Raw genomic sequence first — 22,969 nt, 5'->3', positions numbered from 1 at the left:
GAAGAAAAGAGAATGAAAAAAGTAAAAAAGACTTATTCATAAATTGTTCATTGTACCTTGCTATTTTACTAATATAAAACTATATTGAAAACATTTTTTATGATAATTTTTTTTTTCTTTGCAAGTGAAAAAAAGAAAGTGACCCCAAAAAATTAAAGGATTGCAGTGATCTTTATGGTGGCTTATCTTGTGTATTTAATGAAGAACCCAACAAGGTGAAATTCAAATGAAGAGATGAATGCATTTGTTCATGGAAGGGGCTCACAAGGCTTCCATTGCTTCACAGATTCACTTAAACAACTTGGGACTGCAGCAGACCATGAGGCCAGATCTGGGAAACCTCCCGTCAGTGCAAGAAAATTTTGACCTTGACTTTCAGGCATTCTCTTCCAGCTTACCTGTCTCCACAAAATTGCCAACTATCAGCTTCCTTTCTTCTTAGGCATGCTACTGAAATTATCAAACCATGCATGATTTTTCACCAAAAACTAGTGCTCATTTATAATAAAGTGTCTATCTTCAAGGCCCAGCATTTTTTTGAAGGACAATAAAGTGAAAAGTTAAAATCATGGCCAGGAAATTGACAGTTCAAACTAGCAATTTTCCCAAAAGAGTGCTGCTGTCGGAAGAGTAAGATTAAGGAAAGCCATACTTGTAGAGGAAATGCTTGAGATAATGCCTTGACAGTAGAATTTTGTACCCAAGTGGCATCAGGTAATTTTAACTGAGGCTTTCCATCTATAGCATCAGATGCTCCATCAATATCACCACAATTCACCATAAGACGGCCGTTGGGCATTAATCTCTTGCTCAAGTCAAACCAAGTTGCTACCTGAAAATGATAAAGATCAACTATAAACTGCAGTTAAAGTTGACATACTAAATGCTTTTTTTTTTTTTTTGTTTCTCTAATAAGAAAATGAAACCGATTGCATAACTTCTATTAATGAGCAAGGAGTTTTCTAAACGTTCCAATCCTTTTACAATAACCAGGAAACTACCTACTAAGTAGAAGAGAAGATGGCACTTCCAATCTGCTGTTTGCTACATTTTCAAGGAATACCTCCTCTACCAACCACGAACATGCAAATCCATTATCCTCTAGGGAAAATATTCTCATTTGGTTCCTTAATTTCATCCTACCATCTGATATGCTACTTCTTTATATAAATTAAATTTTCTAATCCTATAATAGGTTATGTTTAAGGAAACAGAAATTTTTCTAAGGATTAAGAAATGGCCTATCCCCATATGCCCTTACCTCAAAGAAGTCAAAAAGTTCAGTCCATAAAAAGCATATCCATGTATAGAGCAACTGAAGGAACTTTTATGATAGTAAAAAACTAGTAAGACCTGGTTATGTGGACATCAATATCTAAAATTATCTTAAGTTTTACTGATATCAAATGATCACATATAGTACAGGAAGAGAGGAACATAATCAACGGTCCAATTCTAGATGCTTTATCATTTCAGCATAAAAACTCGGCCTCAAAATTTTCAACTTCGGTAAGAATGCACTTTCTACAATCGCTCTAACACTGGAAACCAACACAAGTAACAAAGTCTTAAAAGCCCAAGATATGCAGCAAAACATTCAAAATTGAAAAAGTGATCAAAGAATTCATGATGAGCAGCTAAGCACCTTGGGCACCAAGGATCAGTTAAAACATATGTACATACCTCTTGCAGTTCAGTCAAAACCTTGCCATTTGAAAACAAGTCAATGATAATCCCTGAATGTTATATGTTCGCACAAATTAGTAAAATGATAGGTAAGAAGTTCAACATGAACATGGATAGGTGAAATATTACGATATTTGAAAATACAGTGAATAATAGATGTCAAATAAAATGAAAAATAAGAACTCCATCCTGTCTCTGTAAAGTCACTGCAACCAACACATTCAGGATGGTAGCCAGTGGTAAGGGCTCCATTCTTTGCACAGAGAGGTGTGAGGTTTGAACATAGTTTGTGTTTCCTCCAAATGAGGAAAATGAAACATTTTGCTTGTATTTTGGTAGAACTATAGTAACAGACTCAGCCTAAGAGTAACAAAAATAATTCAAATTGGACATTATGCTGTTGTTAGGAACTACTATAGTCATGTCCAAGAAGGGCTTTTCCACCCTTTGAGGAATTAAAAAAAAGAAAAAAATACTATAACCAAAGATTAAAATGGTGCCTGTATTTAAAAAGCAAACAAATCAATTAGAAATAATACAAAAGATAGTTTTACTTCCTAACAAGGGGTGCCTGTTAAACGGAAAAAAAAAAGGAGCTATTTTCCTTTATAAGGAAAGTGAAGATTCCGACTGTCAAAAGCATAGATACTTGCGAAGTGTTTCATCCAGCTAGCAGTGCAAAGTATGGGCATAATTCACTAGATGTAAATTTTGAGTTCAAGTGGGTACCTTAACAATTGGTATAGTGTTTTGGTTCGAAATTCAATTGAACCATTTATTAAGTTCAATAAGTTCAACATTTGCAGTTTAGGATTAGAATTTTCTCATCTCTGAAACAAATTTCAATAACTACTATTAACATTTAGAATTTTAACCTTTAGAAGTTGCATAAGAGAATCTCCAAGGACTAATATTACTGCTTAGAATTTAAGTCTGCTAACAACTAATTTTTTTACAATTTCCAACTACTAGTTAATTCTCAAACAATTGCCAACAACCAGCATACATTTAGAATTTAATTACCCGAAAATTATCTTTTCCAAATTTCGAACAACTAATTAACTCCCAATTACAAGGTTAAAGTTAATATCCTGCTGCAATTCTTAAAAAAAAAGTTGACTCTTCATCTTCAACAGATCTTAAACTTTCTTTCTCCAGACTTCAGAGTACACTAAGACAACCTTATACCTTTATCTTGGCTCTACCCTCTTCAGCCGCCTTCTTGATCATCTTCTTCCCAGAAGCAGAAAATCTGACAAAATATACCTCTGCTCTTCTCTCATCAATGTCTACAACTTTCTTCGTCACCACAAATAATAACCTCTCATCTTTTCTTCCCCAAATGCAGCATCTTCTCCTCTGTTTCACAATTCCTACAGAGTTCAAGCAAGTTTCAAATCCAGAACCAGAGGCAACAAGCCTTCGTTCAATGCAGGTCTGTGATCGAAGTTCCTTCTCTCTCTCTCTCTCTCTCTCTGTATATATACACACACACACACGCAAACATATGCATATAGCTCTAGTTCTAGAACCAGAGGCAGCAAAGAGTCCTCTCTCAACTCTAAATCCCAAATCTCAAGTTCTTTTCTTCTCCAAATGCCTGGTTCTTTCACCTCAGTGATCGAACTAGATGAACCAACACAATTTCAAACCAAGATCAAGTTCAACGTAAGCAAAAAGTAGATCAAAGGTGGTTTAGTGAACCAAGTACTAGGATTAACATTCCTCCAATTTCTTATGTTCCAACTCATCCAAGATTGTTATTGGAGAGGGGGTTCAAAAGCAACCGAACCTAGGCACCTGATGCACCAAGTATCAAGAAATAACTTGACCGTTACTCCTTGATACTCCAACCACTTTGAATCGTCAGATCACTCATTAGTTTTTTTTTTTGAGACAAACAGACCACTCATTAGTTTTATCTTTATTGTTTGAGGACAAGTCAAATTATTCTTGATTTTCAGAAAAGACTAGTTATTTTCTTCTTCCTCAAATCAGTCATGTTCCTAGAATTCCAAGAACAGTCAAAAACTTTCTTTGATTGTCCTCTTAATCACCAAGAACTTTCTTTGTGCAGAGATTAGCATGACCACTAGGAGAACATATATCACTATAAAAGGAAAAATGTAGAACAGCTCCCCTCTCCCAGCAAGAGTGGAAGTCAGAACAAATGATTGTGCGTACGTGATAATCAGAAGAGGAGACTTTTTTTTTAAATAAATAATCAGCAAAGGAAACATGCACATATAAAAGATTTGAAGGGTATCTCACCAGCATATTTGGTAGAAACATCTTCCAAAGGAGAAAGAGCGTCATCAATACGAACAAGAAGTCTACCTCCAGCCTGAGTGAGCCTCTCAAGATCTGATAGTCCTAGATATTCTCTTGCTTTGTCAATCAACTAGCACGCATTAAACATCTTGTAAGGATCCGGCCACCAGGAAATCCAAATGCAATAGGATACTCATTAATTTATATATGATTTCACAATGAAGAAATATTTTAGTACGGTTAACATTTTTAAGAATCATCACATATTTATGGTACTAAGAGGATCTTGTCATCACACCTCTGCATTGTTGGCAATCAGAAGAGGATAATTTCCAATATTAGGACAATAAAGTTCAAAATATTTCTATTCTTTTCTTTTCCATTGACTAACCGAACATAGCATCAACAAGAGGAAGTTTGCATCTCAATGTTATGATGCTTTTCCTTTCATCCAGATAAGACCAAATATCCTCAGATATGGTATTCTCCAAAAAAACAAGTGTGTAGGTTACATTTTCATGGGATAAATTGGGGTTTGCAGAACATTCAATACCTCATTTAATAGGAGATTTATATGCCTTAGTGATGAAGAATCGTGTTAGAACAATGCAACCTGATTTATTCATTTAAAGGTCCCAAAGGCCTCCCTACCTACAGTTCTGACATCTTAATTTCCAAAGAACTATGCAAACTTTTCATGTTTGGCTTCCCTAATCTATGAATTCTCCAAAGTTTTATATATTTAGATGAAACTACGTGTAAATAGCAGTTTATGCCTGTATGATCAACAAGAGTCGAGACTACAAAATCTCACAAACATGAACTAAAGGGAAAAAAATAAATTTAAGACAATGGCTAGCATGAATAGAAATTCATTTGATTTCCAAAAGTTGTCACAGAAAGATATATAAATATTCCTCACAATTTCATCAATCTCCCAGCCTTCAAGCTGCAACGAGGGCCAGGATTCAAGTATTAGATGCGCTGCAGTTCCACCACCCTGAAAGATACAAAAAGATTGCCTTGACGTGTAAAGAAGGTAGGCACGTGAATCATGATGGCAAAATCAGGTACTTTACCAAGCCATAGATTGCAATTGGACCTTGTGGAACAATAGCTGGTAAACTCGCAAACTCATCCTGCAATATAAAAGTGGAAAAAAATCAAATAGACTAGATACAGCAGTTAGGTCGCCATCCATAGTCCAAACTGGAATGGAATTTGTCGTGATTAAAAGCAGAAACTCTGAAAAATGAGGTATAAAAAGTGCATAGGTTGCTTAAAACAGAAAACTGGAAATAATGGGAAAGTTTCCATGTGCTGAGAAGGGTAAGAAGGAACATCTATGGGACAATAATTTAAAAAAAGAAAAAAGAAAAAAAGAGAACTTGACAAATTGAAGGAGGAAAATGGAGATACCCAGTAGGATCCAGTCCATTTCTCACCACCCTTATTAACAACGCTGTGGACGTTGTCTGCATCAAGATGAAGTTCAGAAGCAAGTGCTGAATAATTACAATATAGATGGCAAGGATTTAATCGTGAAGATAAAAAGATAAACTGAGAAGAGAGAGCATACGAGTAGAGTCGAGGAGAAGAAACCTAGAAGTAGGTGTATCCACAATCATTATGTCATTATATTTGCTGCTTACGGCTATCAGTACCCGGAACTCCTCTTCTTCATCCTCCTCAGAATCCATTTTTGCATTTTCATTTCTAAGACATGAACAAATTGACTTAGATTTTAGATGAGATAACTTATTGACAAAGGGTTTTGGAAACAGTCCAAGGGATGAGAGGAAGATGAAGGCATTCTTTCTGCCTTGGTTTCGCCACTGATATGGATGCCATTTCACACCACCTGCTACTGCTAGCAAATTTCTTGGCGCCACCACCAGCAAAGCCATCTTCTAAATCCAAATACAGCCTTTAGATGGGCCTTCCCTTCTGTTGATTGTTTACATCTGTAAACATTAATAGGATAAAAAGAAGTTGAAGCCTTATCTTCGTCTTTACTCTCTTGTCTCCATTCCTCCATAGTCCATCCTCACCCCTGGTTTAGGGCCCCCTCCATCTTGAAGCCCAAAGTAAAACAAAAGCCTTTCTCGTCTCTCTCCGCCGCCCCATGTTAAAAGCACAAGCACTTTCCTTCTTTCCTTCTTGCCGATTTTGTGCGGAGGCGGAGTCTCAGAAGGGAAGAGCAGGTCTATTTTTCTTCCGATGATCATACAATATGTTTCTCTTCTGTATCTTACATTCTTTTCCTTTGGGTACACAAGTGTCTTCAATTCATAATCAACTTTTATTTTTTTTCCTTGAAAAATTCGTTTATTTTTTTCTTGAGAAAATATGCAATCAGTTAATGGGCATCTGCTATTTGGTTGCCAACACATAAATCCCATTGTGGGAGTAATGAAAACCTCTTAATCATCTTTAAATTACTGGCTTCTTTTCTTCTCCCCTGTACTTCATCACTTCATTTATGCTGTTTAGTATAAGCTGCATCAGACTAGTTTTTTATATGTAGATTTATATCATTGTGCTTTTGACAGGCATGGAAGTAAAAGGAAACTTAAGCAGCTTTGTAGTTGGGTATCTCCCGACGTTGATGTATATTCCGGAGTTCATCACTGAAATCGAGCAAACCAACCTCCTAGCCAATGTGCCAATCCCCTTTTATCTTCCCTCCCTTTATTTTGCTATTATGCTTTTTTCTCCTTTTTGTGAAGAAGTATAATTTTCTACTACTTGCTTTAATCATGGGGTTTCGTGCTCATTTTACAGATTTATGGAGCACCTCCGTCCAAATGGAAATCTTTGAAAAACAGAAGACTGCAGAATTGGGGTATATTGGAACTCTTATGCCTCGTTTTCTTTCTCTGTCGATGTGAAAAATATTATTTGCTGTTGTATGGATGGTGAACTTGTTTTCTTTTATATGGATATTGACAGGTGGTGTAGTTCATGAAAAGGGTCTCCTTCCGCAGGACAGTAAGTGAGTGTATTACTGAATCATTGTTACATTGGCCAAAACAGTAAACTGAGATTCATTAGTTTTCCTGTTCTCTGGGTTTATATAAATGAAAATTACCAAATTACTACTTACTGTGCTTTTAGAGGGTGGAGATATAGCTATGTGAACTCTTTCAAGTTCAATTTCAATTCATAATCTGACAATTAGATACCATAGATTGATATGTACCTGGTAGAATGGGTTATAAGTGAACAAGCACTGATAGGGAAAATGGGATGTGGGTGGGAGTGGGTATAGTCCTATTTACTTGGGGAGTAAACTAGGTGCTTCCAAGGAAACAAAAAATATAACTCAATTATCAAATGTGAAACATAAAGATTCCAGGAACTTTTGAGGGCAAGGATGTGCAGATGAAAACAAATTCAATGGTGTAGAGAAGGGATTGATTTAGCTGATTTGGTCCCTTGGAGTAAGTTGAAGTCCTGTTCAGAAACGAGACTAGTGAAACTTGCCCAGTTTGGTTCACCCTGCCTTATAAGTCAGCATTCAACTTTTTTCACTCTTATAGATCATCTTATCTTGCTCAAAAGGTTGGAGTAACTAAGCACTAAAAGTTCAAGTCTGAAAACGCAGGATCCAATTGAGAGTGAACAGGCACCTGAGATTTATTTGAAAAGATGGAAAGAATGTAAAGCATGAAATAAGAATGGGCCCTTCTTGATGTAGAGTGGATTCAGTTTAGGATAAATAGATCAGAAATTATAATTCTTTTAAATTTAAAATTAAGGTATCACTTAGGAGTATATTGGTATTAGTAATAGTGTTGGTATTTTGTTTTGAAAAATTCTTATTCTAATTTTATTGAGGCAAAGTTGTTGGGAAGCACTTAAACTACCTATATAGTCTCACTTTTAAGACAGTCCAGTTATTTAATAAAAAATCCTTGAAAATTTTCTCAGTCTTGATTTCTAATACAATCAAACTTAACAGGGATACATAATAATTATTTGGTTCGGTAACTAAGAAACTTGAAGTGTGATTTCTTAAGTTTTATCCTAAATTCTAAAAAACTTGCAAATTAATTCCTAATTTATCTACCATCAATTTGTATTAGAGGCAGAAAAAAATGCTAACCCACATCTAAGTAGTCCCAAACCATATGGCTGAAAGAAAACCTATAGAGATTGTAAACCCTAAAGCAGACAAGGCAACTGCTTGTCAGATCAGCATGCACCAGCAAGGTGTGACTTACATAGGCCTCATCATTTGAATTAGGGACCTCTGACGACTCTCTGAAATTGAAAGAACTGCTGCTCACTAAATTGCCATACTCATATCATAAAACCGTGATTAGGCACACCCTGAGAACTCAATTCTGGGAGCAGATAGCAGGGATAATCTTTTATGTATCTTTTGTAAAAAGTCCAGATATACCAAAGACAAGTTTTCTAAATTACATGATAACCTCAGTACCTCCAGCAAAAAGTGGAGATACAAAAATAACTCACAGAAGATTTGTAAATAGGTTCATATGACTAACCAACGGGAAAAAGAAGCACCTGTCGATATTGTTGCTTTTAAGGCTGAGATTGAATGACTGCAAAATCAATTGGAGGATCTTGAAAAGCCTACTGGTATAAGTGTAATAAAGCACTCAAGTATCTTTCTTTTTTACATGGTTTGAATACCTTGAATAAAGCATTTGAAAATTGATGGGTAATAGATTCAGGAGCTATAGATCATATGATGATTACTCTTAAGTTTTTTTATACGTATCTTTCCTATCCAATTAACAAGAAGATTGCCACTACAAATGGTTCCCTATACCATTGCAAGCAATAAGAACATTAAGATTAGTCCTACTCTTTTCCTAAAAAATATGTTGCACATTCTCAAATTGTGCATTAATCTTGTGTCAATCAGTAATTTATTACAACACTTGAACTGTAAAGTAACTTTTAACTCTTCTTATTGTAACTTTTAGAACCAGAATTTTGGGAAAATGATTGGATATGCTGAAGTCAGACACAAACTCACTACTTGAATGCACTTGAAAGAGTTTTTTCTACTGTTACCACCAATCCCATCATTCTCTCTTTTGAAGGTTATGTTTTTTTATTATCTAAAAATTCAATATGTGAAAATTTATACAGTAATATCTGTGAGTTTGCAAAACATAAACGTGTAACATTTTCTATTAGTAAGAAGAGAAGTTCAGTTCCATTTTCATTAATTTACAATGATATTTGAGAATCAACTAACACACGTAATATTTACGGGACTCGAGGATTTCTGTCATTTATTGACAATTGCGCTAAAGTCACTTATTGCGCTAAAGGCACTAAAGTCAATAATTCACAATGACATTTAGGAACCAATTTACACACTTAATATTTCTGGGGCTTGGTGAGTTGTGTTATTTATTGACGATTGCATTAAAGTCACCTGCATAGAGATCTAGAAGAAGAAATTTATATGGATATTCCACTAGACTTTGACAAAGAAACATGATCAAATAAAATGTGTAAATTAAAAAAGACATTGTATGAACTCAAACAATCACAAAGAGCATGGTTTGAAAAGTTTACAAGGGTGATAATAGATTTAGGATTAAGCAGGCTCAGGAAAATCACATCCCATAAATCAAACACTTAGAGACAAGGGGAGTTAGAGTTCTCTTAGATTACATTCATGACATTATTGTAAAAGGAAATGATAAGAAGGCACAACAGACACAAATAGTGTCTGATAAAAGAATTTGAAATACAAAAACTAGTAAGTTGAAGTATTTTCTTGAAATTAAAGTTGTCCACGTTAAATATCAGATTTTTATTTTTCAATAAAAATACATTCATGATCTGTTAAAAGACACTGGAAAGTTAGAACGCAAACCAACTAGCGATCCTATTGATCCTAATTATAAATTAGGAATAATAAAAGAAAATATGTTAATAAACAAGGAAATATATTAAAGATTAATTAGGAGATTGATCTATCTATCATATATGAGACTAAACATCACCAATGCAGTAAGTGTTATAAGTCAATTCTCGTACAACCCGAAAGAAATATCCTACAACCAGCTTGTAAAGTACCACGATACCTAAAAAGGTCACCAAGTAAAGGAATTATGTTCAGGAAGAATGACAAATTGCTCGTACAAGTTTATATTAATGTTGATTATGCAAGATCAATTGTAAACAAAAGATCTACTACATGTTATTGTACCTTCCTTAAGGTTAATATGAATACCTGGAGAAGTAAAAAGTAAAATATAATTGTGAGATTGAGTGCAGAATCGAAATACCAGATAATGACATAGAGATATGTGAACTATTATGGATTAAAAAAAATTGAAGAACTTAGAATCAAATAAAAAAATCTCATGTGTCTGTAATGTGGTTATAAGTCATTTATAAGCATCACTCATAATCTAGTTCAACACAACCAAACCAAGCATGTTGAGATCATAAACATTTTATCGAAGAAAAACTTAACAACAGTCTAATATATACCAGATACATACCTATCAATTCTCAACTGACAGGTATGTTAATTAAAGACTTAAGCAATTGAGCATTTTAAACTCTTATTGGCAAGTTGATGATGAAAAGCATGTACTTTCCAGGTTGAGGGGGTGTATAAAAAAGAAGGTAAATTATGTTAAAGGGTATAAGGGTAAATTACACAATTTGTAGTTAATTGTAATTAATTATTTACTTCATTTTTTGTTCTAAAAAACTTGTATATATAGAGCTGTAATATTTAACAGAATACATATCAAACCATTCTTGACATATTGTTTAAGAGTATATTATAATTTTGGTTATATTAGTATGAGTATTTATGTTTCGGCAAATTCTTAGTAGCCTAACCTATTTGAAAGAGCGTTAGAAAGCCACGAATAGTTTTATAATTTCGCTTTTGAGAGCAATCAAGTTTTTCAATAAGAAGTCTTTAATAATTTTCTCAATCTTATTGGTCGCATGATACAATCGAATCTTAACTATCATTCTCAAGAATTCTTAGATGTGATATCTAAGAAACCTTATGTGATACCTAGGGTATATCCCAAATTCTTTAGTAAAAAAATAGTTCTAATTTGTCATAATTATTTCTTCTTTTTTCTAGGAGTTCAAACGATCGAATCTACTGTCAGCAAATTCACTTGAGAGAATATGCAGTTTTTAGGAATAGACTGTAGGTCTTAAAAGTGCAGATGCCAAAGAGCTAGCCACTATCGTCTTATATATAATGAGGATGTAAATAAAGTTGTTAGAATTTTGTTAGGTTTTTGTTAGAATTTGATTGTATTTTTCCTATAAATTGATATCTTATGGTGATGGAAATTATAAGCAGAAGTAGAATTCCTATTCTCTAAAACTTCATGGTATTAGAGCATACCTGATCCAAGAGAATCATCCCTACTGTGCCGAAGTCACAAATGGCCACAGGTGAGCTTCTGTCTTCTCCACTCGAGGGCTGATCGGGTTCCTATCATCACACACCCATCAACAACGGTGTGGGTAAAATGTCTTCGTCCTTTATCATAGGACACAAACTAAACGGCAGCAATTACTTTCAATGGTCGTTGTCTATTCTGCTGTTCATCCGAGGTAAGGGGCACGACGAGTATCTCATTAGCGAACTCATACCTCCTCTTACGACTGACCTGAATGCTCGTACATGGAAGATCGAAAACAGCATGGTCAATTCGTGGCTCATAACTTCAATGACTTCAGAAATCGGAGAGAATTTCCTTCTCTATGAGACCGCGCATGAGATTTGGGAAGCAATTCAGAAATTCTACTCTAGCAAGGAGAATACCTCTGCCATTTTTGAGATAGAATTGACTCTTCATGATCTTCGGTAAGGTGAGTTAAGTATAACCCAATATTATAATGCTTTGACCCGCAGCTGGCAGCAATTTGATATCTTCGAAGAGCATCGATGGAGCTATCCCGAAGATGCGAAAATCTTCAAATCGATTGTTGAACAGAAGCGAGTCTTTGAATTTCTGCTGAGATTGAACAAAAACCACGAGGTTCGGGGACGCGTGCTGAGTATCAAGCCACTGCTGAGTGTTTGTGAGGCCTTCTCTGAGATTCGGCGAGAAGAAAGTCGAAGGAAGGTCATGCTGGGAGACGCTGAATTCACCCACCAGGCCGCAAATTCCTCTCCGCTCACAACCCGAGCATTGGATGCTCGTACAAAGAAGACGAGACCCTGGTGTGATCACTGTAGGAAGCTCGGGTACACACGCGAAAAGTGTTGGAAGCTTCATGGCAAGCCAATTGGTTGGAAGCCCTCCAAGCTAGAAAACTCAAACAAATATCAGAGAAATCACGTGACTGCTGAAGAAATTTCACCTGCTGTTATAGAGAGTAGTCCCTTTAGTCTTGAACAGCTGGAAGCTCTCTAGCGCATACTGTCCTAGAAAAGTTAGCTGGTCAGTGCTTCAATGGCACACAAAGGTAATATTTTTGGTTTGTCTGCTTACTCAGAAAAAAGGCAGGTTTGGGTTGTAAACTCAGGAGCATCTGATCATATGACTGGAGATGCCTCAATATTTCAAAAATACAGTAAGTGTAAAGAAGATTATTCAATCAGAATTGCTGATGGGTCTCTCTCAAAAGTGGCAGGAACGAGTTCTATAAATTTGTCTCCTAATTTGATTCTTTACTCAGTCCTTCATGTTCCAAATCTGGATTGTAATTTGTTATCAGTAAGCAAACTATGTGAAGATTTAAATTGTGCTGCCAAGTTTGTCTCTAATATGTGTGAATTTTAGGATTTGGACTCAAGGAGGATGATTGGTACTCAGGACTATACCTGTTTGTAGAAGACAAACTCACAATGCAGTTTGTGCAAACTTTGTTTCTGTTTCTGCAAATAATGATCGTGATATTATATTGTGGCACTATAGAGTAGGACATCCAAATTTCGTGTATTTGAAAATGTTGTTCTCTTTACTATTTAAAGAAAAAGATCCTATTTCATTTCAGTGTGAAATATGTCAATTTTCTAAATATGTTCGAAGTTCATTTCTTAGTATGCCATACAAACTATCAAAACCATTTGTATTAATTCATAACGATGTATGGGGACCTTCTAGGGTCATCAACATCATCGGAACTAGGTGGTTTTTATTCTTTATTGATGATCATACAAGAATTACCTGAGTGTTTCTTATGAAAGAAAAATCTGAAGTTGGATCTCTCTTTAAAAAATTTTATACAATAATCCAAACACAATTCTATGTTACCATCCAAGTATTGAGATCTGACAATATTTGTGAATACTTTGAAGCCACAATTGAGAAATATTTTACTGAACATGGTATTATTCACCAAAACTCTTGTGTACATAACCCACAACAAAACGGCATAGTCGAGAGAAAAAATAGATACATTCTTGAAGTAGTTAGATCAATCATGTTTACCACTCATATACCAAAATTTCTTTGGGGAGAGGCTGTTCTCACTACTACTTACTTGATAAACTGCATGCCCTCCCATGTCTTAAAGTTCCAATCACCTTACACCATTCTTTCACAAACTTTTTCTGAATCTCATATTTTAAATACATTACCACTCAAAGTTTTGGTTGTTCAGCATATATTCATATTCACGCTCATCTCCGTGGGAAACTTGACCCAAGGGCCCTTAAATGCATCATTGTTAGGTACTCTGCTAATCAGAAAAGATACAAATGTTTAGTTCCGGAAACCCGTTGATTTTATAACACAATGGATGTCACATTTTTTAAAAACCAACCATTTTACCCCACAACTGATATTTAGGGAGAAATATTTACTCAGTAATATCAATTGTGGAATGTAAACAATCTCCTCTATATCCACAGAGTCACCCTCCACCAGATAAATCCTTTCTGGAGCCTGAACCTACAACCTCACATAAAGAACCTGAACCAAAGCCAATTACAGAGAATACAGTACTTGCAACTAGTGAGTTACGTGTCTATACTAGAAGAAACAAAGGGAAGGCACCTAAATCATCCTAGCCTTGCCATGAATCCACTCTTGATCCTGGTGCCAGAAATTGACAAGTAATGAGACTTTTATTTCTACTACAGATACTGACATTGACATGCCTATTGTTTTGAGAAAAGGGACTCGAACATGCCCCAAACACCTTATACGAGACTATGTTTCATTACACAAGTTATTTTTGGAATATCATGCTTTTATGTGCAGGTTAAACAGTAGCTCACCAGAGCCTAAAACAATCCATGAAGCTCTGAAAATACCTGAATGAAGGATGGTTGTTCAAGAGGAAATCAAGGCACTTGAAAAAAACGGAACATGGGAATTAATTAATCTACCTTCAGGAAAACAACAAATAGGGTGCAAGTGGGTCTTCACAACTAAATACAATCCAGATGGAAGTGTGAATCAGTATAAAGGTCGATTAGTAGCTAAAGGCTACACTCAGTCATATGGGATAGACTATCAAGAGACATTTGTTCCGGTAGCCAAATACAATACAATTCAGGTACTTCTCTCACTTACCTCTAATTTTGATTGGCTACTCTATCAGCTAGATGTGAAGAATGCATTTCTTAATGGTGATCTAGAGGAAAAAGTGTATATGGACCTACCACCAGGATTTGAACTAGCAGATAGTTCTCAGAAAGTGTACAAGCTGAAAAAGTCACTCTATGGTCTAAAGCAATCTCCAAGGGCATTGTTTGATAGATTCACAAGAGCAGTAAAACGGGAAATATATGAGTAATGTCAGTTTGATCATACACTATTTGTCAAGCATTGTACCTCGGATAAAAAAACTATCTTGATTGTATATGTAGATGATATTATCCTTACAGAAGATCATATTGAGAAGATTTGAAGCTCAAAGAATTCTTAGGCAAAGAGTTTTAAATTAAAGATCTCGGAGTACTGAAGTAGTTACTCGAAATAGAGGTGGTTAGATCTAAGAAGGGAATTTCGGTATCTCAACAAAAGTATGTTGTAAATCTTCTGAAGAAGACTGGGATGTTAGAAAGTAAGTCTGCTGACACTCCTATGGATCCAACCATCAAAATTGGATCCGAAAGCAGTAATAAAACAGTTGATAAAGAAAGGCATCAAAGACTAGTTGGGAAGCTCATCCACCTAGCACATACAAGACCCGACATCAGTTTTGCAGTAAATACAGTGAGTCAATTCATGGATCAACCAACTGAGCAATACATGAAAACTGTATATCGAATTCTAAGCTACTTAAAGATGACTCCAGAATAAGTATTGTTCTTTCAAAAAACAGTGAAAAGAGATGTTGAAATCTATACTGATGCAGATTGGGCAGGCTCAATAAATGACAGACAGTCTACATCAGGATATTGTATTTATGTTTGGAGAAACCTGGTCACCGGCGCAATAAGAAACAGTCAGTTGTATCTTGTAGAAGTGCAAAATCTGAGTTTAAGGTACTTGCTCATGGTATATGTGAAGATATGTGGCTAAGAAGGATACTTGTTGAACTAAAGGTTCTAACAACATTCCTATAAAAGTTTGGTATAATAATCAATCAATCATCAGTATGGCCAAGAATCCTGTACACCATGACAGAACCAAACATGTAGAGATTGATCGTCACTTTATCAAAGAGAAGTTAGAAGATGGTACTATAATATTGATGCACATTCCAACCAGTAAACAGATTGCAGACATCCTAACAAAGACTCTACCGAAAAAAAATCTTTGATGACATAACATCCAATTTAGGTTTATTCAACATATACGTAAATTAGATTGAGGGGAAGTATAGAAAATAAAAGAATTAATTCAGTTTTTATTTTTTGTTGTTATTAGCCTAGTGGAGGTAATCACAAAGTTGGTGAGGTATAACCGATTTTGTTATTCGTCCTTCTCATAAAGTTATTAGAATTTTGTTAGGTTTTTGTTTAGAATTTGGTTGTATTTTTCCTATAAATTGACATCTTATGGTGATGGAAATGATAAGGAGAAGTAGAATTTCCATTCTCTAAAACTTCATAACCCTTGGTTAAAGATAATTATCCTTCTTTCTTCTTACCTCCTAGGTCGTCATCATTTTTTGTATGTTTAGTTTTTTTTGGAATAGCTATGTGTTACCTATGTTTCTTTGATTGAAGTAAGAGTCACCTTCATCTATGTGGTTTTGGTTTGTTTTCTCTTCTTTATGGAGATGTGTCTTAAGTTGATGTTGGGTTAATTTGCCTATCTAGGGATAAAAACTTATGCATCACATCTAGAGTTACTTAGTGAGACATCTCATATATAAAGTATTAAGCATCACATTAAAAGATTTAATATATCATATAAACAAAAAAACTGAGAAAACTCTCATAATAGTTTACTAAATAACTGAACACTCAAAAGTAAATTTAGAAATGTATTTATAATGCTCCACTAAATAAATTACAAACTCTCATAGTATTTTTGTGATAGACATCATACCAACGGTTTCTTAAGTCTAAGAAAGTTTTAAGTATTACATTTAAAGTACAATTGTATTATGTTAACAAAAATTGAGAAACTCTCATCATATTTTATTAGATAACTCAAATTTTGTTTAAAAAGTAAATTTATAAATATATCTATAATACTTTTTCTATAAAAAAAAAATATTTTTGTAATAAGTAATATTTCCTAACTAGGATTAGATTAAAAATATTAACACTTTTAGGATTAGGAAATAGTCTTGCTAATGCAAATAAGAAAAGTTAAATACTAACAAACATAAAATTCAAAAATTACTAAAATTATAATAATAGACTTCAAAATAATATAGCAGTTCTATATCTAACAAAACTATGATTTGTAGTAGTTTTAGATTTAATTTTAGAGCCAATCTGTATTGTATTTTAAGTCTTTGAGGGTGAGATATTTCATTAATAAGTCTACAGACCATTTTGGTTGTGTGTGTGATCGGACGCATGCTTGATAGACTGACCTGCCCAAGTGTTGAAGCTAGTCAACTAATACTAGATTTGAAGTAGGCTTTGAAGCATTTATTAATTTAGGGGTTAAACACCGAACATAGAAGTGCTAGTTGTAGAAGTACAAAAATCTGTTAAAGGAATGTATATGTGGCTTCCATCATGAGTTTTAAATTCAAATTTGTCTACGTAAGAGAAGTTAAGGTTTCTAATTTCATGGTTTAACTACTTATTTCCTACTTAACACATATGCTCGAGATTGCCAACTTAGTTTCTAGAAAACTATTGTGTGTTTGCAGTATGCAAAGGTTCAACCCATGTAGCTAACTTTACTGATACACATTTCATCCTAGACTCCCAATAAAACTGAGATGTAAGTTAAATGATTTAAATCAAGTAGGGGGTTGCTGGAAAACGATTTATACAAAATAGTGATGCATTGTAAGTTTTGGTATTTTCCATATGCAGTCTTAAGAGTCAGCATATAGATTCTTAGATATAAATGCCTATTGATGTCATCTAGGTGCATCACTTATTGGAAGGTTAAATCAATGTATTATTAATTGTCATCAGGGAAGCAGAAAAGTGTGGGAAGGCGAGCATATAGATTCTTAAAGGCAGAGAGGAGGGGTGTACATGGCTTGCACCCCTTGGTGCTTATAGTAATATACTTTTACATTTTTTATTTCAAAAAAAGGGAGAGAGGGGCGCGGCTGTGTGGGGGAACAAAAGGGAAACAGAAAGGTTCAAGAGGAAAAACTTAAAAATCAATTTTAGAACTTCTCTTCTCACAACTGATGTGTGAACTTCAAATATCTTCTTTAATAATTTATATTTTATCTTCTGGTATTATTCATGAGTTAGTGTAGTATTTTTTTTTAACTTATTGGTGACTTAGTGAAGCAAGATGCATATTTCTTTTTCACAGTGCCTCCTTGGCTGACAAAGATGGCAGAAAGAATATCTGAGGAGTCAGGGTTGTTTCCATCAGCAATTAATCATGTTCTCATCAATGAATACCTTCCTAATCAAGGGATAATGGTTTGTGCTGAGCCCTTCTGTTCTGTTCATTTGTTTATTCTTGTAAATATTGCAAAGTATTTTAGAAGTGTCCAATGGTTGATAGCTTAACACTGGGTATCTTTCAAAGGTAACATGACATATTACAATTAATTTTATTTCATATTGAGATTTTAGATAACAGTCGTTATTTCCATGCTTGTTTACATACAGCCACATCAGGATGGACCTGCTTATTTTCCAGTAGTAGCAATCGTGTCTCTTGAATCACCAGTTGTTATGAACTTCACTCCACATCCCACTCTAAAAGTCTGCAGTAATACATTCAAGGACAACATTGAGAATCAATGTTCCAGTGGGGAATGTTTTCTGAATAAGGCAGGTGAATGGAAGGATAATCACCACCCTTTTTCTGTCTTGTTGATGCCTCGAAGCCTAGTGATCTTTAAGGATGATGCATATTCAAGTAAAGTTCATCTTGCAGTTTTCTTTGTTAATACACAATATAGCATATACATAAGAATTGATAAGCTTATGCCTTATACTTGTATCGCTTTCAGAGTATTTGCACGGTATACAAGATAGCAAAATACATAGATATACTGAGGTAAGATACGACATTGGAAGGTTGGAATTCATATTTGGTTAGATTTGAAGTGGCATGCTGATGATGTTTCTTGTTTTAGGTTATAAATGAATTTGAAGCTACCCAGTTGTGTAAGTGGGAAAAAGCTGTTGAAACAATAGATGGAGATGACAGGAGTTTTTGTAGAAGTAGGAAGAGAGTTTCACTGACTTGCCGTGTTGTACTGAAAGTTCACAAGAATTTGTTTAGGTTCTGAGATGAACAAACATCATATCTGCTGTATCTATAACACAATTTGTTTGGTTTGGAGTATAAACAATGAATTCCTTTTCTTTTTCTTTTTTGGGCATAAACAATGAGTTCTCAGTGGCTGGCTGGTTTTCAAGTAATTTAAAGATTAGAAAAGTTTCAAAGATTGAAAAATTTTGGGTGTCAATGTACATACTATTTATATATACATATATGTATATTGTCAGTTGAAAAAAAATTCTCATATCCGTTATTTGTTCACCGAGATTTAGTCTCTCTGGACTTAACAATCAAGACAACGGTCCCGTTTTATTACGAAACTATATTAATAAAACTATATTAATTATCGTACTTACATAATCACAAAAAATATATATAATAATTACAACTTATTACAAATGATATATATATTTTATTTAAGTTATATATATATGTTGTATATATTCATATTTATTTTTATATTTCAGATAAATATGGGTAAATCTTGTATGAAACGAGAGTCATCGTTTAAAATACATTTGGACAAAAGAAGGGCTAAGGGTTTGACTGTTTTACTGCTCAACGGCAGAATCAAAAAATGGAGTGGATAGCATTGCGAGAGATGGAGTAATCTGAGCCCCCCATTTTCCCAAAACGAAAGAGATAATATATAATCCTCCCATTCCTCTCCCACCTCCTCCCAATCTTCCCCCAAACCTTACTGCACCAACCCATCCCTCTCTCCTTCTCTCCCTCTCTCCCTCTCTCTCAACCAGAAATTCAATGGCGGTTTCTGTCTCATTCTCCAATCTTATCTGCCCCCATGCCTCCCCTTCTCCTTCTTCTCCTTCTTCAAACACTAAATTTCTTACTCTTACTCTAAACCCCAGATTCACTCATACCCACTTATCCTCCTCCTTCCTTCCCTCTTTCACTACTTCTTCCTCCAGAATTTCCCCCATACTCCTCCGCCGTTCTTTAACTGTCCGCGCCGCTCGCGGCAAGTTCGAGCGCAAAAAGCCTCACGTCAACATCGGTACCATTGGCCATGTCGACCATGGTAAGACCACTCTCACCGCCGCTCTCACCATGGCCCTTGCCTCCATGGGTAACAGCGCCCCAAAAAAATATGACGAAATCGATGCTGCCCCGGAGGAGCGTGCCCGTGGTATTACCATTAATACCGCCACCGTGGAATACGAGACTGAGAGCCGCCACTACGCCCACGTCGACTGTCCCGGTCACGCTGATTACGTCAAGAACATGATCACTGGTGCTGCTCAGATGGACGGTGCTATTCTCGTCGTCTCCGGCGCCGATGGACCCATGCCTCAGACCAAGGAGCACATCTTGCTCGCCAAGCAAGTGGGTGTCCCTAACATGGTCGTTTTTTTGAACAAGCAGGACCAGGTCGACGATGAGGAGCTCTTGCAGCTGGTGGAGTTGGAGGTGCGTGAGTTACTATCTTCTTATGAATTCCCTGGGGATGATGTGCCTATTGTTTCTGGTTCTGCTTTGTTAGCTTTGGAGGCCTTAATGGCTAATCCTAACATTAAGAAGGGTGAGAATATATGGGTAGACAAGATTTATGAACTTATGGAACAAGTAGATAGTTACATTCCCATCCCACAAAGACAGACTGATCTTCCCTTTTTGTTAGCCGTTGAGGATGTTTTCTCAATCACTGGGCGCGGTACAGTGGCTACTGGGCGTGTTGAGAGAGGTACAATTAAGGTTGGGGATACAGTGGATCTTGTTGGATTGAGGGAAACTAGGAATACCACTGTTACTGGAGTGGAAATGTTTCAGAAGATTCTTGATGAGGCTATGGCTGGGGATAATGTTGGATTGTTGCTTAGGGGTATCCAGAAGGCTGATATCCAGAGAGGGATGGTTTTGGCTAAGCCAGGAACCATTACCCCACATACTAAATTTGTTGCAATTGTGTATGTATTGAAGAAGGAGGAGGGTGGAAGGCATTCGCCATTTTTCGCTGGATACAGGCCACAATTTTACATGAGGACTACTGATGTCACCGGCAAGGTTACTTCCATTATGAACGATAAGGATGAAGAGTCGAAGATGGTTATGCCCGGTGACCGTGTCAAGATGGTTGTGGAGCTTATTGTGCCTGTTGCTTGTGAGCAGGGAATGAGGTTTGCTATTAGAGAAGGTGGGAAGACTGTTGGGGCTGGTGTTATTCAGTCCATCATTGAGTGATACTGGAAAACAATGCACTTCTTTTTCTTTTTGAGTGGTGTCAAACTTTATATGCTCAAATTAGTTTTCACCATTTTAGCAACTTGAATCCAATGTCATATATTTGCAGTTTTGTTCTTTTTGATATTCAAACTCATCTCTAGTCTAGTCTGGTAATATTCTCCAATGTGAATTTCTTTTTCTGCATTTGTTCAGCTGTTGAAGATCCTTAGTTAGTTGGCAAGAATTATCCACCTGGGCAATATGTTTTTTCTTAATACAATTTCTTTTTTGCTCTTTACCATTTAATTTTCAGAAACTCTTGGTATGATTTTTAGCTTCATCTGATCATGCATACTTGCTGGGTCTACGTCTGCTCTTAAGTTCTTGAAAATATGATATGGGTTGGATGATTTTCCCCCTCTTACAAATATTTTAAAGTTGAAAGGGATGCTCTTAAGATAGTATGAGAATCTAAAGGAGGGCCTTGCTTTTGCATAGTAGACATAGTTGCATGCATGATAGAGGTAGGAGCTACAGAATCTGAATGTGCTGTTCACCATTTAGTTTTATGTTGGAAGTTCTATGCCCCTGAAATCCATTGTAAACACAAGAAAATATCATGTAGTCTGCTTGTTGTTGCAAAAACCAGGACAGCATCGAAACTGCCATGGTACCCAGATTTACCCACATTTGCTTCCTGAACTATCAACTCATCCCTTTATTGAAACTGTGATTCTAGGCATGCAAATATGGTCGTGATCAATAAATATATCTTCATGTGTTGAGGGATCTGTCTTTCATTACAAGTTCATCATAAGTTCCACATCCTCATTCTCACAACAGAACCAGAATGTTTGATTTTGATTTAACTAAGGGCTCCTTAAACTTTTGTATTAGGGTCGATTACTATGGAGTAAAACAGTGTTTGTTTTGGGCAGAATTGATTCATATGTTTGTGGTGTTTAAAAATGAAATTATGTTCTCTTAGTTTACACTGAATTTCGATAATGTGAATAAATCTCTTTTGCATAACTTTCAATTATAAATTGAGAATATTGAAATAATGTAGTTATTAGAAATTAATTCTCCATTTTATGATTGATTTTCACAGTTGTAATTTCAAAAATTAGCATCTTAGGATAAAAATATGACAATTGCTTACATTAATTGTTTTTTAAAAAATATATGAAGTACCGTTAGATGTGTTGCAGGTTGAGGTGTTAGGTTTAATATATGTGATTCCGTAATTAGTGTGTTGCTATTGGATTTTAATCACATGAATATCTGAATTCTAAAAGGTTTTACATGCTCATTAAGTTTGGATTAGATTACCCTTTCTTTCTGAAAAGAAAAATTACTAATTTTAAAAATATACAAACTTCCTTGAAGCTTCTCTCGTTATATATATATATTAATTTCTTCTTGTATCTTAAAGTAAATTTTAAAACCTTTTCTTTATTTTACCTTTTTCAATTATCAAAAGCTTAATTTAAACATTTCACACTTCCAACTTTTGTAAAATTTTAGATTGTCAATACATGCTTAAGATAACAATACAAAAATTTTGATTCTATAATAAAAATTAAAAGAAAAAACAAAAATTTGAATTTGCTTTCTGCTGGCTGAGGCCATTCCATTTCTTTTTTCTGCCCCAAAATATAAAAAAGATGATTGATTCATCCAAGACTCGAATGAAGCCCGGCCCACTCTTTACTTAACGAAGAAACGACATCGTGTCGCTCTCAGCTTCAGCGAGAGGGTTCAAGCCACCAAAACGGAGGAACAGGTAAGACTGAGACAGATAGATGACAAGAGGAAGCGAGAAATAAAAAAAAGGAGGGATGATGCGTCGAAATTTGGTGATTGCTCCAGAGAGAGTGAATGTACAACAGGCAAAAGCAGCGGGAAAGGAGGGGAAAATAATAAAATCTCGGCTTCTGGTTTCAAAAAGTGGGTGTATGAGATGATTGATGATAGTCCGGGATCACGATGAGCGATTAAGGAGAATCAGTGCTGAAGAAAGAGAAAAGAGCTTGGAGAAAGCCCTATAAATTGGGGGG

The 22,969-nt window shown here is 35.3% G+C and overlaps 3 protein-coding genes across 3 annotated transcripts; 2 read left to right on the top strand and 1 right to left on the bottom strand.

The window, feature by feature from the left end:
- Positions 1 to 13: 13 nt before the first annotated feature.
- LOC110817353 (uncharacterized) lies at positions 14 to 5,864 on the bottom strand. Its single transcript, XM_022045852.2, has 8 exons — positions 5,537 to 5,864; positions 5,377 to 5,432; positions 5,037 to 5,096; positions 4,880 to 4,957; positions 3,958 to 4,087; positions 1,684 to 1,736; positions 653 to 832; positions 14 to 398 (listed from the first exon to the last, which is right to left on the bottom strand). Exons 1-8 carry the CDS (start codon positions 5,862 to 5,864, stop codon positions 249 to 251), a joined length of 1,035 nt encoding a protein of 344 aa, XP_021901544.2. The 3' UTR covers positions 14 to 248.
- Positions 5,865 to 6,032: 168 nt separating this feature from the next.
- Positions 6,033 to 18,817, top strand: LOC110817354 (oxidoreductase). Its single transcript, XM_022045853.2, has 8 exons — positions 6,033 to 6,161; positions 6,510 to 6,619; positions 6,742 to 6,802; positions 6,910 to 6,948; positions 17,802 to 17,914; positions 18,107 to 18,359; positions 18,454 to 18,500; positions 18,580 to 18,817. The coding sequence occupies exons 1-8, from the start codon at positions 6,083 to 6,085 to the stop codon at positions 18,733 to 18,735; spliced, it is 858 nt and encodes a 285-aa protein (XP_021901545.2). The 5' UTR covers positions 6,033 to 6,082; the 3' UTR covers positions 18,736 to 18,817.
- Positions 18,818 to 19,344: 527 nt separating this feature from the next.
- Positions 19,345 to 21,207, top strand: RABE1B (RAB GTPase homolog E1B). The gene has a single exon (XM_022045918.2). It carries the CDS (start codon positions 19,491 to 19,493, stop codon positions 20,925 to 20,927), a length of 1,437 nt encoding a protein of 478 aa, XP_021901610.1. The 5' UTR covers positions 19,345 to 19,490; the 3' UTR covers positions 20,928 to 21,207.
- The last annotated feature ends 1,762 nt before the right edge of the window (positions 21,208 to 22,969 follow it).

This window comes from Carica papaya, chromosome 2 (assembly GCF_054855325.1).
Source record: "Carica papaya isolate Zhongbai chromosome 2, ASM5485532v1, whole genome shotgun sequence".
NCBI classification, from domain to species: domain Eukaryota; kingdom Viridiplantae; phylum Streptophyta; class Magnoliopsida; order Brassicales; family Caricaceae; genus Carica; species Carica papaya.
This window is presented reverse-complemented; position numbering and strand designations above follow the sequence as displayed.